At 43.7% G+C, this 15,764-nt stretch overlaps 1 protein-coding gene across 1 annotated transcript; it reads right to left on the bottom strand.

Moving 5' to 3' along the window:
- Window positions 1-4,404: 4,404 nt before the first annotated feature.
- On the bottom strand, window positions 4,405-14,359 carry HAO2 (hydroxyacid oxidase 2). Its single transcript, XM_063148450.1, has 8 exons — window positions 14,221-14,359; window positions 12,467-12,619; window positions 11,672-11,823; window positions 10,614-10,897; window positions 10,021-10,236; window positions 8,122-8,280; window positions 6,347-6,416; window positions 4,405-4,636 (listed from the first exon to the last, which is right to left on the bottom strand). The coding sequence occupies exons 2-8, from the start codon at window positions 12,595-12,597 to the stop codon at window positions 4,581-4,583; spliced, it is 1,068 nt and encodes a 355-aa protein (XP_063004520.1). The 5' UTR covers window positions 12,598-12,619; window positions 14,221-14,359; the 3' UTR covers window positions 4,405-4,580.
- Between the last annotated feature and the right edge of the window lie 1,405 nt (window positions 14,360-15,764).

Genomic DNA, 15,764 nt, shown 5'->3' with positions numbered 1-15,764 from the left:
GTTTTGCAGCGTGAGACCAGGGCAGGGCAATAGCCTGAACCCCCTGATGGCAGCACTGCCCTCCTGGGTCTGTCAGGACATGCTGGCTGCAGCTGTATTTTCTCTCTCTCTCTCTCTCACAGGGATAGGCTGCCATCCCTGCTGAAGCAGGATGATAAATAGGGAGCTGCCTTGAGCAACAAGGAAGTTACAAAGAAGCCCAGCAACACAATTAATTAGGCTGAAATCACTGGAGAAAGGATCCTTGTTTTGGGACATAGCTGGAATGGATCTCTAAAAATGCTTTGTTCCCTTTCATGCTACGCTCCTTTTTTTATTCTATCATGGGTTTTGTTCACTCATTAAAGAGAGTTCTGAAGAAAAGCTGTAGAAGCATCCCCACACTGTTACTTTTTTAGAGCAAAACTGGGCTTGCAAGTCTCAGGAGGAAAACAAAACCTCTTCTCTTGAAGGAGAAAGGTTTCTAGCTGACACAGATGACAAAGTTTTGGCAACTGTTCCAATCTCAGAGTCCTTGAAAATCTGTTACTTACCCCAACAGAGCTTTAAAAAATTTGTTATCAGTGCTTCTCTCCTTGGCTTTTCACATTCAGGACCTTGACATTGTATATTCTTATCAGAAGCTGCTGCAAATTAATTTTGTGCACTTTGCAAGGAAAAATAACTGGCCAAATATTGCTGCTCCAAGTGGCATTATCTGTAACAGGGCTTCCTTTTTTTTTTGCTTTCAAAAAGGAAATAAAATGCTTTGAAGAGGCATTACAAGACCACACAACACCACATAGCCTCTTAGGATACAAAACACTCTTGTGCACCAAGCTTGCCCAAGCTTGGTCAGAATGACCAAGCTTAGCAGGGTAGTGCTTATATGAGAATATGAGTGCCTCACAGGGGACTGCAGGGAGATTTACTGCTGCTGTGATTTGTCCTCTCAGGTACTGCTCAGACAAATGCTTGGCTTAGTTTGAGGGAATTTTATACATCACTGCATAGCAGCCTCCATCTGAACTGCTGTGTGTGAATGTCAGTGGTCAGACAGCAGCAATTTGCTCAGTTCCAGCTCAGACCTCCTGGTTCTTCTGCACTTTCATCTAGAGACAACGTTTTCACCTCTTGTTTTGTGTTGATATCGCTGCTGGGCTGCTGAGTGCCGTGCCAGCTCCTCCTGAGCAGACAGGACTGGCTCTGGTGTTCCCCAAAGGAGAGGGAGGCAGATGCTGGAATGGGCTGCACACCCCAGAACATGCCAGTGAGCAGCAAAGCCAAAGTCCACCAGACGCCCCCACCAGGAACAACTTGATGAAATTCAGAGTTATTGCACAGGTAGGGGACTTGCAGATAGAAACATAATTGAGCAGTAATTGAAAAGGGTACCAAGCTGTGTCAAGGCATAGACATTTTTAAACTATGTTGATGTCTGTAAAATGAAGCCACCACAATCTGATATTTTGCTGTAGAATGGACTGCATTACTGAGAGCATCATTTTAGAAAATCAGAGCTTGTACATTTTGATGTGTGTGTTGGAGAACTGCTACACATGGACTAAGTGCATAGCTTAGTATATGTGCAATGCCCCATGTCCCATTCCAGCCTGGCCCAGGAACAGCTGCTCCTCTGCTTTGCTGTGACAGATACTTTGGGGCAATGACTGGCAGGTGTCAGAGAATGTATTTGCTTAGCCTTGTCACAAGGGGAAAAATGGATTGGGAGGGAGTGTAGGGGAGATGAGAAGACGCAAAGAGAAATAATGAAGGGAAAATTCCCAGCAGCATTAGGAAAAAACTGTATTGGAATGAGCATGGAAGTTTTATAGGATAAAAGGTACTTTTACAGAGGACAATGCTGTTTAATTATGGAATCTGGTAAACTGGTTTTCCTATCAATCAGGGTATCCAGAAGTAAAAAAGAAAGAACAGCTCTATTTGTCCAGAAAGAATTTTAATTCAGGAAAGGGGTTTCTGAAATCTGGCCTGTTGCCCAGACCTATGAGAACTGAAGCAGGGAAAAGCAAAAGCAGCAAAAGCATACTCATTATTTCGCTGGACCTTTTGATTTCTAAATATAGAGTGATTATGACCAAAACACACACACACACGCACACACACACTCTCTCTCTCTCTCTCTCTCTTTCTCTCACTCAATTCTATGTTTCTTCTCACATGAAAAACTAATGTGTTTCTTTACCACTGTATGTTTGGCAGCTCTGGGAGAGAGGCTGGACTTTGAAATGTAGTTTTACTCAAGGAAATCTTCTGCCCTTCGGTGTGGGAGGCACTGTTCCCTCCTGGAAACATTTCTCTCTCCACTAGTTATATATTGACAAGAGGGGAAAAATATTTAAATAATTAACTTGTGGACAACTGTCCTGTATTGGACTCTGAATAAACACAACTTCTCATAGTGGAGAAGAGTTGTAAGACACTTTTATCATGGTATGAAGAAAACCAGCTTAAGAGGCCTCAGTGTTTCTGTGTCTTCAAACCTGACAAAGAAAATATCTCCTATTTCAGTAATACCAAAATTATTCCAGTAGAACGGAGAAGGTGATTGTAAACATTTCTGACATTATCTCCACGATCAAAAAGGCTTCTTGCAGTAGTCTTTGCCATATTAGACAGCACATGATTTGGGCAATTATCTAGAAACAAACATTTAGTCTCCTTTTCCCTTTAGTTTTAGGAAGAACTCTATTTCCTCCGGTGAAATTGATGAGTGACTCATATATTTAAAGGCTGGAGAAATTTGCATTATATGCCAAAGAAAAATGTTTATGTTTGGATCCATTTTGTAGATAAACTACCCTTGTAAGTAGGCTGATTCTATGTCCCATCCTCCAGGGATGCTGGGAAGCAGTCGGGTTTGATTAGTCCTTAAATTGCATGTTTACAATCTTTGAGGACAGTTTTTTTATAAGATTTAACCTTGCTTGAACGTGTATGAGACATCAAGTACATAAAGCATAACTGGGTGCAGACAACGGGGTGTAAAACTTTGGTATGCATTGGCTTAGGCCTAACTCAGATCACAGAAAACTTTCAATATCTTGGAAAAACTGGGCTTGTTAAATAGGCTCTTATCCTGATTGAACCCTGTGACCTCTCACTTTAGGTTCACTCACCAAATATCTTTGTTTTTCACTCAGAAAATGCTTTCTTGCAGCCTTTCACGGAGATACACATGCTGCCTCTGCAGCTCCAGGTACTTGGTCATGGCACACGGTGGCATGGCAGGTACAGATCTCATGTGCAGCTCTTTTTATGATTCTGTGATATGTTCCTACAATTCAGATTAAAGGCAACCTCGGGAGATCTCTGTGCCAGCCTCTTCTCACAGCAGTGTCAGACAGGTTGCTCTGGACCTTGCCCAGGCAAGCTCTGAATATCTCTGACAATGGAGGTTTCACAAACCCTGTGTTGCAGTGTCTCACTGCCCTCATGGTGGTTTTTCTCCCCACTGATTTCTGCCTGGAATTTTCCTCATTGCAGCTTTTGCCCATTGCCTTTCACCCTTTTACTGCACACATCCAAGAATTTGGCCTGGATCTTCTCCAAATGAGTAGTAAAAGGCAGTGATGTGATCCCTCCTCCCCCTGCCTTTAGCCTTCGCAGGACTGAGCACTCCCAGTTGTCTCATTCTCTTCTTGTACATCCTTGAAATCCATCAACGTGTGTGATGTGCTGTAATTCCCAAGTCTTATCTGCTGGGCTGTCAGTCTGCTGACAAGGTTTATTGTTACTGGAACAGAGAGGAAGGCCTCCATGTGAAGGCCTCTGGAAGATCACTGCAGACACTGTTATCTCTGAGAAAAACCAAAGTCTAAGCAGAGAGAGCCAACAGGGTTAGCTTCCTCCTTCTGCCCTCTTTGGGCAGATTCAAAGTGGGATTTATGCAAAAGGTCACCTTTTGGTAGCATGGCCCCCCCTGCATGTGCCAGGGAAATGGGTATCAGGGAATCTGCTGGCTCCAAAGCAGGGGGAGGTGGGGGGCTGCACCACTGGAAAAAAGAGCTGGCTCTTTCCCCACAAGTGGCACTCTTGTGGCACTCACACCCCTTCCCTGCTTTGCATTTAGAAGCAGTGGGCAAGAACTGCCCCCACTTGCAAAGGGCAGCTGGGGTACCTGGCAGCTGATTCACCTTACTTCTATATCTTTTATAAATACATCCAGGAAAAGCCAAGTCTGTGGAAGACAGCAGCCACAACACTTACAGTCCTATAGCAGGAGAGGTGTGTGGATTGGGTTGCAGTGAGACTTGGCATGATAAGTGGAAAAAGCAAGGCACAGGGTTTTCCATGTCTGGCTATCCAGTGTAGCAGAACTTTGGAGGAAGACCCAACATAGGTAATGCTGTGGAACAGCTAGTTTAAAGAAAATGCATTTAGACAAGTAACAATTACCCAAACTGTTATGGAATTCATTTAATAAAAGCAGACAACAGCCTTTGCTAACACAGAGCCTTTCCTCATCTCTTCAGCAGTGTCCAGAAGGCCTTATCAGATACTTATTGCGCCTCCTTTTTCATCTCAGTCTGGCTGGGACCTTAGTTTCAGCTGCCTCTGTTTGGTGGGCAGGAGGCTGATCACAGCCTTGAGAGCTGAACCAGGTGCTGGCCAATCTCTGAGACGCTGGCACAGCCTGCAATAAATGAAACACTGGTGAGAGGGAAAGGTCTGTGGGTGAAGCTTGGGAGCCCCCCTGCTCTGAACCCCAGTCTTGTACGAGCCAGGCTGAAATAGGTTGGTGCTTCAATATCTCCACTCCTCAGCAGCAGCATCAGCCTCGAGGTTCAGCACTGGAGTCCCCCAACAAGAAGAATCAGAAACATGAAAAAAATTATTTTTATAACAAGCTGAGCAGGGTCCAACCTGATCCAGTAAAATCAGCAGAAAAACACAGAGAAAAGACAGGGGTTGCTGTGCACCAAATGGCCAGAGGTGAAGATTTGCATTGCCATTTAATTTGGACAAATATGGGTGGAATAGGGGTGCTGGTTGACAGCTGGCTGAACATGAGCCAGCTGTGTACCCAGGTCTGGTACAGCCATCCTGGCCTGTGTCAGCAATGGGGTGGGCAGCAGGACCAGGCCAGTGATTGTCCCCTGTGCAGGGCACTGCTGAGGCTGCACCTTGAATCCTCTGCTCAGGCGAGGTTTAAATTTGATATTAGGAAGAATTTCTCCACAGAAGTTGTTATCAAGCACTGGAATAGGCTGCCAAGGAAGTGGTTAAGTCACCAGCTCTGAATGTGTTTAAAAGACACGCAGATATGGCACTAAGGGACATGGTTTCATGGTGGAATTGGCTGTGCTGGGTCAACAGTTGGACTTGATGTTCTAAAAATGTCTTTTCCAACCTAAAAGATTGTATCATTCAATGAATTTCACAGCCTCAGCAAAAGGATCCCAACTTGCTACTCTTGCTGAATCCTGTGCCCTTTTGCATGAAAAGAACTGGGGAAAAGACCCAGGAATATTTACTGGTTGAAAAAGTAACCCATAAAACCACACTATGGCCACAGGGATTTCAGCTTCAGTCTCCCAGTCAGTGTTGCTATCCACTTGAGTTCTACATGTCATAATATATAGAATATCCTGCACTGGAAGGAACCCACAAGGATCATCCTGTCCAACTCCTGGCCCTGCACAGGACACCCCAAGGATAACACCATGTGCCTGACAGCACTGTCCAAATGCTTCTGGAACTCTGTCAGGCTTGGTGCTTTGACCACTGCCCTGGGGAGCCTGTTCCAGTGCCATAACCCTCTTGTCCAAGAGTAAAACTGGAGCTTGCACTGGGCTCTGCAAATTTGCTGTTTTGTGAGAGGCTCAAACAGGGCAGCTACATTTGGGAGCAGGAGTGAGAAAAACAGAGTGAGAGTAAAGGGAGGAGACACAAAAGCTTTTAAAACACGTGTAATCACCTCCAGACCATATTCTCTAACACACAGAAAGAAAAATTCTGCATCCATTTTATAATGAGCTCTTCATGCAGAAAAAAGATCAGTTGCATTTCACTTTGGTAAACACTAAATACTGAAAAACTGCTGCTGTCATTCCCAGGAGAACAGAAATTCCAAGTTTTGATCAGCTGTACTTCAGAGTTTTGCATGTGTTTACTTGGGTCACAAAGCTGCTCTAACCTACTCCCTCTGTGCAAACTCCATTGCTGTGACACCTGGAATGCCAAGTGGTTTCACAGGAAGCAGAGAATCTCAAGTATAGCAGCTAGAACCATCACAGCTCCTGTGGATTCCCTTTTTGTCACCTATCCATCACATCACACTCCTGATTTTACATGGCTTGCATGCAGAAAGATCTGTAACACCCATTACAAACAAAATACTTACCAGCTAAGGCCATAGACAAGCAAAACTCATCCTGAAGGATTCTCAAGACATCCTGAAGCCCTTCTTCACCCTGCACCAACAGAGAAAGCAGTCAGGGTAAAAGAAGCACTGGCACAGAGCAGTGCTACAGGATGCCTGCACCCTGAGAGCTGGGATAGTCCCTTAAATCCATGCCAATTCCAGTCTCTCATGCAGATGAATGATTAAAATGATATGATGGATGTGCTCAGTTAATCACAGATCAATTTAGATACTTTTCCTTTTGGGATACATCTGAACAGGGAAAGAAAACAAAGCTGTTTTTCACTTCTGACATTTTGTAGCTGGTTCTTTTTTTTAGCTTTCAGTTTTCCCCCACCAATGGGCTTGCTATTTAAAATGTCAAGCCTTACAATGCTGACAGGTTTTAACAAAGTAATGAGTTTTATATATGTTACCACTCCAGAAACCGTACTTCACTCAATTACTAGACTGAATCTTTAAAAATAATAGACTATGTGTTTTCCTTTGTGTAAGTGACACCAAGAAGCTCAAAAGCCAAAAAAAAAAAAAAAACGCATAGAAGATTTTGATCTTCCTATGAAATACTGGGGGATTCATTTTTTTTCTCTTGAATTTTCTTTTTATGTCTTGCAATAATGAATGCTTTGGGTGCAGTCAGTGTTACCACTTGTTTATGCCCTTCCTCTGTTGTATGCTTTGGTAATGCCACTGAGATACATCTTTAGGAATACTCTACGGAATACAACACCAAAGCACAATTGAACCCCCCAAAATCTCATCTCCTTTCTGTTGCCATTATGGAGAAAGTGCAAGCAATTCACAGGAACACCTTTTTCATCTTGGGCCCTTTGTTGATATTTACTGGCCAAAAACACAGTACTGTCAACTCTAACAGGTTTTTTCAGGAGATTCAGGTGATTTCTTGATCAAAGCCTTGCTACTGGAATCCACAGCAATCACACCACTGGACAAGAGTGCCATTTAAGAGAAAGAAAATGTGTCTAGACCACACAAAAAAAGTATCTTTTCTTCTAGAGAAAAGTTTTGGAAGACTCCATCCAGAGTGTAAAAAGCAAAAAATTAACAAAAGCCCCCATCTGGTATAATAATACTATTTGAATTTTAATTATATTAAGTTTACCTCCTGCATCAGCGGCCTAATTCATGACTCTGGACCATAGAAATATGCCTGGAGTTGAGAAGCAGCAAAGCTGGAACTGAAATAGCTGTGGAAACCCAGGCCATAGTGGAAAACTGTGGATACATTTTTCCAGGATACAGTTTTGCTCAACCTGGTCCAAAATCTTTCAGCCACCCGTGGGATGGAGCTCTATATGTATTTCTGAAGAATTCATAGCACTGCTTTGAAACTGTTCTACCAAAACCATGTATTGTTCCCAACTATTTGCTGAAAGCAAATAAAATTGTCTGACTAATCTTTCTGGCAAATAAGCCAGCTCCAGTTTTCAAAAGCACTGAGTCCTAAAGTATTTTAGCACCAAACTACAACATCAAGAAATCAGGTCCCACAAAACAATGCTATCACCTTCAAAATCCCATTGTCCAAAATCCCAGGAAATTGTCAAATTCAGTGATATTTTTAAATCAGAGGAAATGTCAGGGTTTCATTCAATTTGGGGTGATTCTACTTCAAATTCAGCAAAATAAAATTAAAAAATATATTCTCCACCAGTGACAACTGTGTGACTTCAGTTGCAGGACTGCTGGAGAGTGTGGGAAGCAGGCATATGAACCCAGAGCTCCTTACTCACCTTGTAAGCCAGGCCCCACAAAGCTGGTCTCCCAATAAAGACACATTTTGCCCCCAGTGCCAGAGCTTTTAGCACGTCGCTGCCTTTTCGTATCCCTCCATCGACGTAAACTTCCACTCTGCCTCGTACTGCCTCCACAACCTCAACCAGAGCATCAATCTGCAAGAAGAAGCCAGTCTCACCTCGAGGGCAGCTTTTGATTCCCAGAGAAGCAGGGCATATTCCAAAGAGACAGGTGAGGATACAGTGCTTTAGTAGGATACCTTCTCGAAATGAAATGTGACAATGCATCACAAATAGGTCAGCGCCAGGAGCTGCAGAATAACAAACTTGCAGATCCCTGCTCTGCTTTCCAGACACTTAATGCCATTTTCCAGTTCTTTGCTTATACTGATATTCTTTGCTATCACTTTTGATTAGTGAAAAAGCAACATTTTCAATAGATTTATGAAAGATTTTTAAATATAAATTTCAATGAGAATAACTGTCATCAGTGTTTTACTTTTATTTGAGACAATGATAAATAATATAGCTGTTTGCAAGAAAGGCTGATGTCAGACTTCTACTGCTCAAACTACCTAAGCTTACATTTCAACTTAATCCTGGTGACCACTTGCTGAGTGCCTCCCTCTAAAGCATCTGTGAAGGGCTTCATTTGCTATGTAGTACAGTCAATAATTTCCTCCAGGTTAGGTCTCCCGATTCCCTAAGGTCTTTTCTGTAGAGCTCAGCATGGAGTAAGCCTCAGATGTTATTGCAGGGCAGCACCACACAGAGATGCTGGCTCTGGCCCCAAAGGCAGTACAGCCAGGGGCAGGACAAGGCACTGGACATAATTAACTGTCCTTCAGAGCAAACCCAAAAGGCTCTTTTCTGCAGTGTCTTATACCTTTTTTCCTTCCTTTAGTTTTTTTTTTTTCTGAATTTCAAACTGAGAACCTTCAGGCTGAAATTTTCTAGGACTAACTCAGCAAGAGCCAAGCTTGGCACTAGAAAAATAGCAGAGCCCAACTAGGTATCTACTGCCTTGTCTGTGCATGTAAAACAACTTTTAAGGCAGAAGAACAGTTTAATGTGGATGCCATTTCTGTTATTATGCCTTTAGCATTGAGTTTATTAAATTTTTTTTTTATTCGTTATTGTCAGCCTTGACGCAGAATAGAAGAGAATTCCCTGGTACCTATTTTTATTTAACAAAAGAAAACCGAGAAAAGAAAGTTCGTAAGATACTGTGCAATGCAGAACTGTAAAATAAGAGCAATTGGAAAAACTGACAGGAGCCAAATTAATCCAGTGAAATACACACATGTCTAAACAATGCATGATTTCTTTGTACAAATTTAAAAGCAGGGGAATTTTTCTCCAGATAAGTTATCCTTTTTCTGGCTCATGTAAGTCAATAAATTCCCGTTTAGACTTGAGCCTGTAAATACGCAAGCAGACCTCTCACTAAATCTAGCTGCATTATTTTGCATGTTTTGACAGATGTGAACAATGAGAATACATTATGCTCTCATTTGTACAATTTTGGTTCCAGAGCTTTGTTTTCTTTTTGCTGCAGTGCGCAAAGAGTTTGAGTGTGCTGCACCAGCTCATGGAGGCACAGGCAGGAACTCTCCCTGGCTTAGGCCAGGAGTTTACCTGCACTTAAGTGGGTTCTGTGGTACATACAGAACCCTGCCAAGAAGCTGAGGAAATACTTCAGTGGATAGCCCCATGCATGGATCTCACCAGTTTAAAGCTAAAGTACATCTACACACATCCATGGCCACTGGACTAACTCAAGTCCACCAGAAGTGTATGCACAAACCTGGGCATAGAGACACCCAGGTTAATGCAAACGTGCAGACTGTAAACAAGGAAAATGTGGGACATCCATTTTCATCTATTCCCACTTACAGTGGCAGGTCCTTCATCCAGTTGTCTTCCACCATGGTTGGACACAATAATTCCCTGAACTCCGTGTTTCACTGCCAGCTCTGCATCTTCTCTTGTCAAGATGCCTTTGATGATGATGGGCAGGCGTGTCAGGCTCCGCAGCCAGTAGATGTCATTCCAGGTGACCGAAGGATCCAAGCTGTTGGGTGGCAGTCCGTACTCAGAGCAGTCATCTCCCTACAGCCACAATGAAACAGCAAAAGGAAAACTCATCCAGGCTGCAACAATACACAGGTCCCTTGGTGTCTTCCCTTGCCCTAGAACAGATTAATCAAACTTGCCAACAGACATGTTCATCAGCTCCAGAAATGTCACATGTCTCTGGAGGAGAATAATTACAATGGGGGTGGAGATCAGTGTCTTTGAGGCAGTTGTGTGGGGATTTTGTGACAGAACCCAGTCCGGCAGGAGGTCAAGCCAGGATGCTGCAGAAGCAGCAGGGGAGGAGATACAACCCTATACAGCAAATGCCAGGGCAGCAGTTACCCAGTGGTTTTTCTCTCATGTGGTACATGCCAGCGCAGTGAATGAAAGGACAGGCTCATTTTACAAACCTCAAAGGCTCCTTCCAAGTTCTTCACTTTCATGTGGGGAGGAAGGCGGAAGCCATTGCGGACATCGTCGCGTCTCTTGCCCGTGTAGGGCAGATCCGCGGTGAGGACGAGGGCCTGGAAGCCCAAGGCCTCTGCCCGCCGGACCAGCTGCTGGGAAGCTGCCCTGTTGCGATGGATGTAGAGCTGGAACCAGCGGAGGCCGCCGGGCGCAGCCGCGGAGATCTCCTCCAGCGAGCAGGTGGCGTAGGTGCTGGCGATGTAGCAGGTGTCCATTGCTCTGGCCGCTGGGGGGGCATTGGGAAGGAGTCAGAAACAAAGGCATCTGAAGGGCCTTGCCAGGCATCAGACACAAAACCATGCAGTGTTTGCAGAGACCACCCCAACTCCTGATTTCATGTGCATCCTACAAAGCACAGGGCAGCTATGCCCCAGGATTAACAATGACTGTATTTACCCTACACTCTTGTTAGTCCATGGTTAAGAAAGCAGAAAAGGGAGAGGTAATTAACCAAGCTGTGCTTCCATTTTGCATCGGCATTTTTTAAAAAGCATGAATTTTATCTTTATGACTGAGTCCTCTCAGGGATGTACTGTTAGATCTATTCAGTGTACACAGAAGAAAAAACATTTCTAGGGGTCAGGTCTCCAAACTCTCCACAGGATTTGTGAAAAGGGATTATCTTTTTGTCCAAGGGAGACATTTCTTAACCAGTAACAAGGAATTCACAGTCTGAGTCCCATCCACCCCTTCTACAACCCATCTAGAGCCCCTAGGACTGAAAACCTTATGTGGTTTTTGGTATGAGTCAGAAATGTGTTCACTGCCCTCTTCTTAGGTTTGCAGCAGACTCCATGGTGCTGATTTTTAATGTTGGTAGCTGGAGAAGAAGGGCACCATCTATACGGCTTCCTATGCAGTGTGTCAGAAAGTGGGAATGGAGTTTTCCCCCTCAAGACTGAAAATTTTTCTCAGTCACACTTTGAGTCCTCCTAACAGCTTCTTGAGGCTTTTCTACAACCCGCTTTTGGTGCTACATGGCACCAGAGCAGAAGAATACCTCTGGCTGTGCTTTTCTCTCCATCAGGCCATGCTAGCTGGTGGAAGCCTGTAGGGGCAATTCCTACAGGAAAGCTGATTTCAGAACCCAGGATTTTAGTCCTGATGTCCATCACGGATACGTCCCGCAGCATACGTGGCCGGAAACGAATTCTGTAAGGCAAAAAATGTATTCTCCACATCTGCTTTCAGGATAGCAGATGTTCAGTGACTTTTCTGAAATTTCATGGAAACCAGGTCTTCGTTTACCACATAATTTCTGCATCTCCTGCCTCAGGTCACTGTGTCTTGTTCTCCCACTTCCTCCTCCAGATTCCTTTTACTTGCAGGCAGGCTGGGTCCTTCCACCTCACCATTCATGTGTCTGTCCTCACTGTACTGTGTGCCTGCCCTCAGGTTCTGCAGCATATTCCCCAAATCCCACCCTGCTTGCACATAGGCTTCCTGCTGTTCACCAAGAGCTCCCTTTTGCAACTCATTCTATCAGAGCTGCTCATGCCCTTTCCTGTAATGCCACACACTCCATAGCACACTGTACTCTACCCTACCCTACCCTACCCTACCCTACCCTAGCACCTGCCTATACCCTCAGCATCCCTAAAGCCTCATACAACCCGTGTCATACTCAGTCTGGCATCAGAGCACACAGTGCACATCACTCAGGTTTTGCATTTAGCTTCGGGACCCCCTGGAAAGGACAAGGTTTTAGGTTCCTTTGCTTGTCAAGTCCAAATACTTGCACAAAACCAGTTTGAAAGGTCCCAGTACGACTCCCTTCATTCCCTTCTCACATTACCTTTTATATGCCAGGATGTTTTCATCTCGTGTGGTACAGTCGTCTGCTCCAGCTGCAAAATAATCCCAAGCAATCTTGGGCAAATACTTCTTAGCATAAGCTTCGAAGTCAGAAAGACACACCATAGACATTGCTGAGAGAGGTGTAGGGAACCTTGAAGAAAAGAATGACATGGAGCAGAAATTAGATCCCTGAACTGTCATTCTCTCTTCCAGGGGCTCTAACGTCACTGAAGGCAAAACTTGGAGCCATCTGTTTTATAGAAGAGCTGCTGAGTTGTCAGTCTGTCTTGCACATTGGTCTATGAATCCTTTACCCCAGTATGAGGAAAACTTGCAGGTGCAGCCATGAGAGAAGGAGGAAGCTTGAACCTCTGTGCCTCTCTTCATTCTGTTTTAAACAGCAGCCTGGAGAGGACATTTTAGGTCCTCTGCTATTTCAATTGTGTAATTCTGTCATAAGTTCCATCTTAAAACAAGCTGCATTATTTGTTCCACTAATTCTGCTCAAAGGTTGTCCCAGAACATAATTTGTCAGATTACCCCTAAGGACGGCACCATGACTGAACAATTAGTTATGGAGCACAGGGATGGAATTCAAGATCATGAAATCTGGAAACAAGTAAATACAGAGTCTAGATGTAACCTGCTCCAGGATGAACACACTGTAAAACTATGTCCAGACCCTGAGAGTAAGTCACTGTAGAGGCCAGTGCTGTGGAAAAAACAAACAATTTTCTACAGATCTTCCTTTCTCCTCTGGAACAAATACTTTCTGGGTGTTTGCATTACATGCTGGAGCACTGATACATACTATAAAAGGAATATACAGAATTTGGACAAACCATGAGAAAACACTGGCAAAAATCAAATTCCACAATATGAAACATATTTCTGAGAACTAACCTCAGCCTTTCAGGGAATGGAAGTGAAGTTGTGTGACCCAGATGTCTAATCAAACCAACGTAAATGCTGCCCAGAAAATGCCTGCACTTACATACTTTTGAAGAAGCAAGAACGGAAAGCTATGAAAATGAATGTTTTAGCAAACCATGCCCGTGTGTGCAGAAACATGTACAAAACACAGACAAAGTCAATTTTCTAAATTGTTTGTTGCAATTACTTCTGCAGTCCTGATTAAAATAAGTATTTAGAAAGATATGTGGAAACATGAAATTTTAAAACAGCTGTGGCTCGGTCTGACTACTCTAAAAAATATACAGGAAGAAGTAAATATCCTAATTTTCAGGATTAACCTCCTACCCCAGATTAGCAAGGGTTGCAAGCTTCACCCAAATCAGCCTCCCCTGTTGGTCACTTTTGGCACAGATAAAGACACAGGTTCTGTACACAGACACAACCTGTCAAACTGCAGGCACCCTGCTTCCCACTGACTGAAGTACCTGTGTTTGCATTTGAGAATTAGCACTCACAATTCTCTGCTAGTAAAGAGCCCAGGATGAGGAACTCCTTGGAAGAAGAAATGCAACTGATTTCTTCAGTATTGTTCAGTCTGCTCTGACAGGCATCAGGTAGGAGAGGGTGTAAGTATCCCAAGTCTGCTTTCTCTGACTTTGAAATTGCTCTGATAGCACAAGTCTTCATAAATGTACTGTGACATTCTTTAAACCATCTATCACAACTTCTGCTTTTCTAACTTTTAGAAAGGTCAACATCATCAAGCAAGATAAGATAAACCAAGTCCTCTCATGGCAGAATAAACAGGAATTTTAAACAACCCCAATTCAGACTTACTTTGGATTTCAGGGAAAGCTGCTGGGGTGAGAGCTTCACCTTCAAGTTTGCCTGCAAACAGGATTTTGAGAAGGTCTTTTCACTGAGTGGCTTCTGTTTCTACTGCAGTCAATAAGCAACCACCAGAGATTAAAGCTCAATCCTGTGGTAAACTTTGTACTGTTTGTATAACACTAACTTTGTTTTGCCATCAGGAGATTAAAACTCCCTTCTGAAAAATGCATCACCTTGTCAGCATTGTGATTGCTTGGGACAGAGCCCTGTAGCTGAGATCTTTGGCAGTGGCTGATGGCTCTGCATTCACTAATCAAGCAACAGTATTTCAGGGGGTTTAATGAATCTCTAAACTGTTGGTAACTTGTTGGTTCATCCTCCCAAAATGATGCTTCACAGACAGTGTGAGTAGTTACAACTCCCAGCTACGAAGCCTGGATAATTTACTAGCATGTGGGAGATGTTTTTTGCTTCCTGCAGTGTATAAGCAACTAAAACACCCTTTCTCTTCTGCCTTTTTTAATGGCCTGCATCTCATCAGGACAGAGGTACCAACAAATTTATGATATTGATTTAAATTTTCAAGATATGAAAAATGAACACTGGACAATTTTATTTGGCTTTTAGCTTCTTTTAGCCTTTAGGTTTTGTGCCTTCGACATTTCTGTGCAAGTATGAGAGCCTGAAGTTTTGATTTTTTGCTAACTGAGAAATGAGATATTACAGTGACAGGTGCAGAGGACAACTCAGAAACTTGTTAAAACTTTCCCAAAGTATTGTTGGCCTCCCAGCTCAAGCAGCCCAGATGGGAGAGTGAATGAACTACTGTGGTGGGAAAAGCTGGAAGCTAAACAGAGCTGCAGCCTCATTAGCTAGCATTTAACTCTCTGGTCTGGTCCAGGAGAACAGACCTGACATTTGTGACAGCAGAAATTGAAGGTCACTGACACCATCTGTGCAGCTGTAGTGAGCACCTCTTCTTCCTGTTAGATGCATTCACAAGATCCTGCCTAAATTCAACCAGTCATGGTTGGCTCTACTACTGTCTTTTGAAACTTTAAATTCAGCCTTCAGAGCTCGTTATCTGCTGACAGCACTGTGGAACTGGCTTCTGGCATGGATAGCTGTGGGTAAAGGTGTCATAAGCTAGACAAGGTGTGCACATTTAGCTGAAATGCCCACAAGCTCCTTGGTTTTCTTCCCTGCCCAGCACAAGCCATAGGGCAGACAGCCTTCAGGTCTCTTCTGAAAAGAGCAAAGTGTGTGCTCACAGCCCAGGGCATGCCTGGGAAGGCAAAGAAAATCCTGCCCTCGTTCTTCCTCCACTAGATGTCAGGTTTGGGTCATATATTTCAATATCTAAGTTGGTAAAAGCAATAACAAGAGCGCAGTACTTGCTGGCATGCACTGCAAGGCACTATGGCCTTAAAACTGCTACAATCACATCACCAGAGCACTGCTAATATGTTTGGAAATCTTCACTCCCTGTGCCTTATTTTTAACATTTTTTGGTGCACAGCACAGCAATAAATGTAGCTACATCTGGTCTG

The sequence above is a fragment of the Melospiza melodia genome, chromosome 2 (assembly GCF_035770615.1).
Source record: "Melospiza melodia melodia isolate bMelMel2 chromosome 2, bMelMel2.pri, whole genome shotgun sequence".
Taxonomy (NCBI): domain Eukaryota; kingdom Metazoa; phylum Chordata; class Aves; order Passeriformes; family Passerellidae; genus Melospiza; species Melospiza melodia.
The sequence above is the reverse complement of the archived record's forward strand: the minus strand, read 5'-3'. Positions and strand labels throughout refer to the sequence as shown.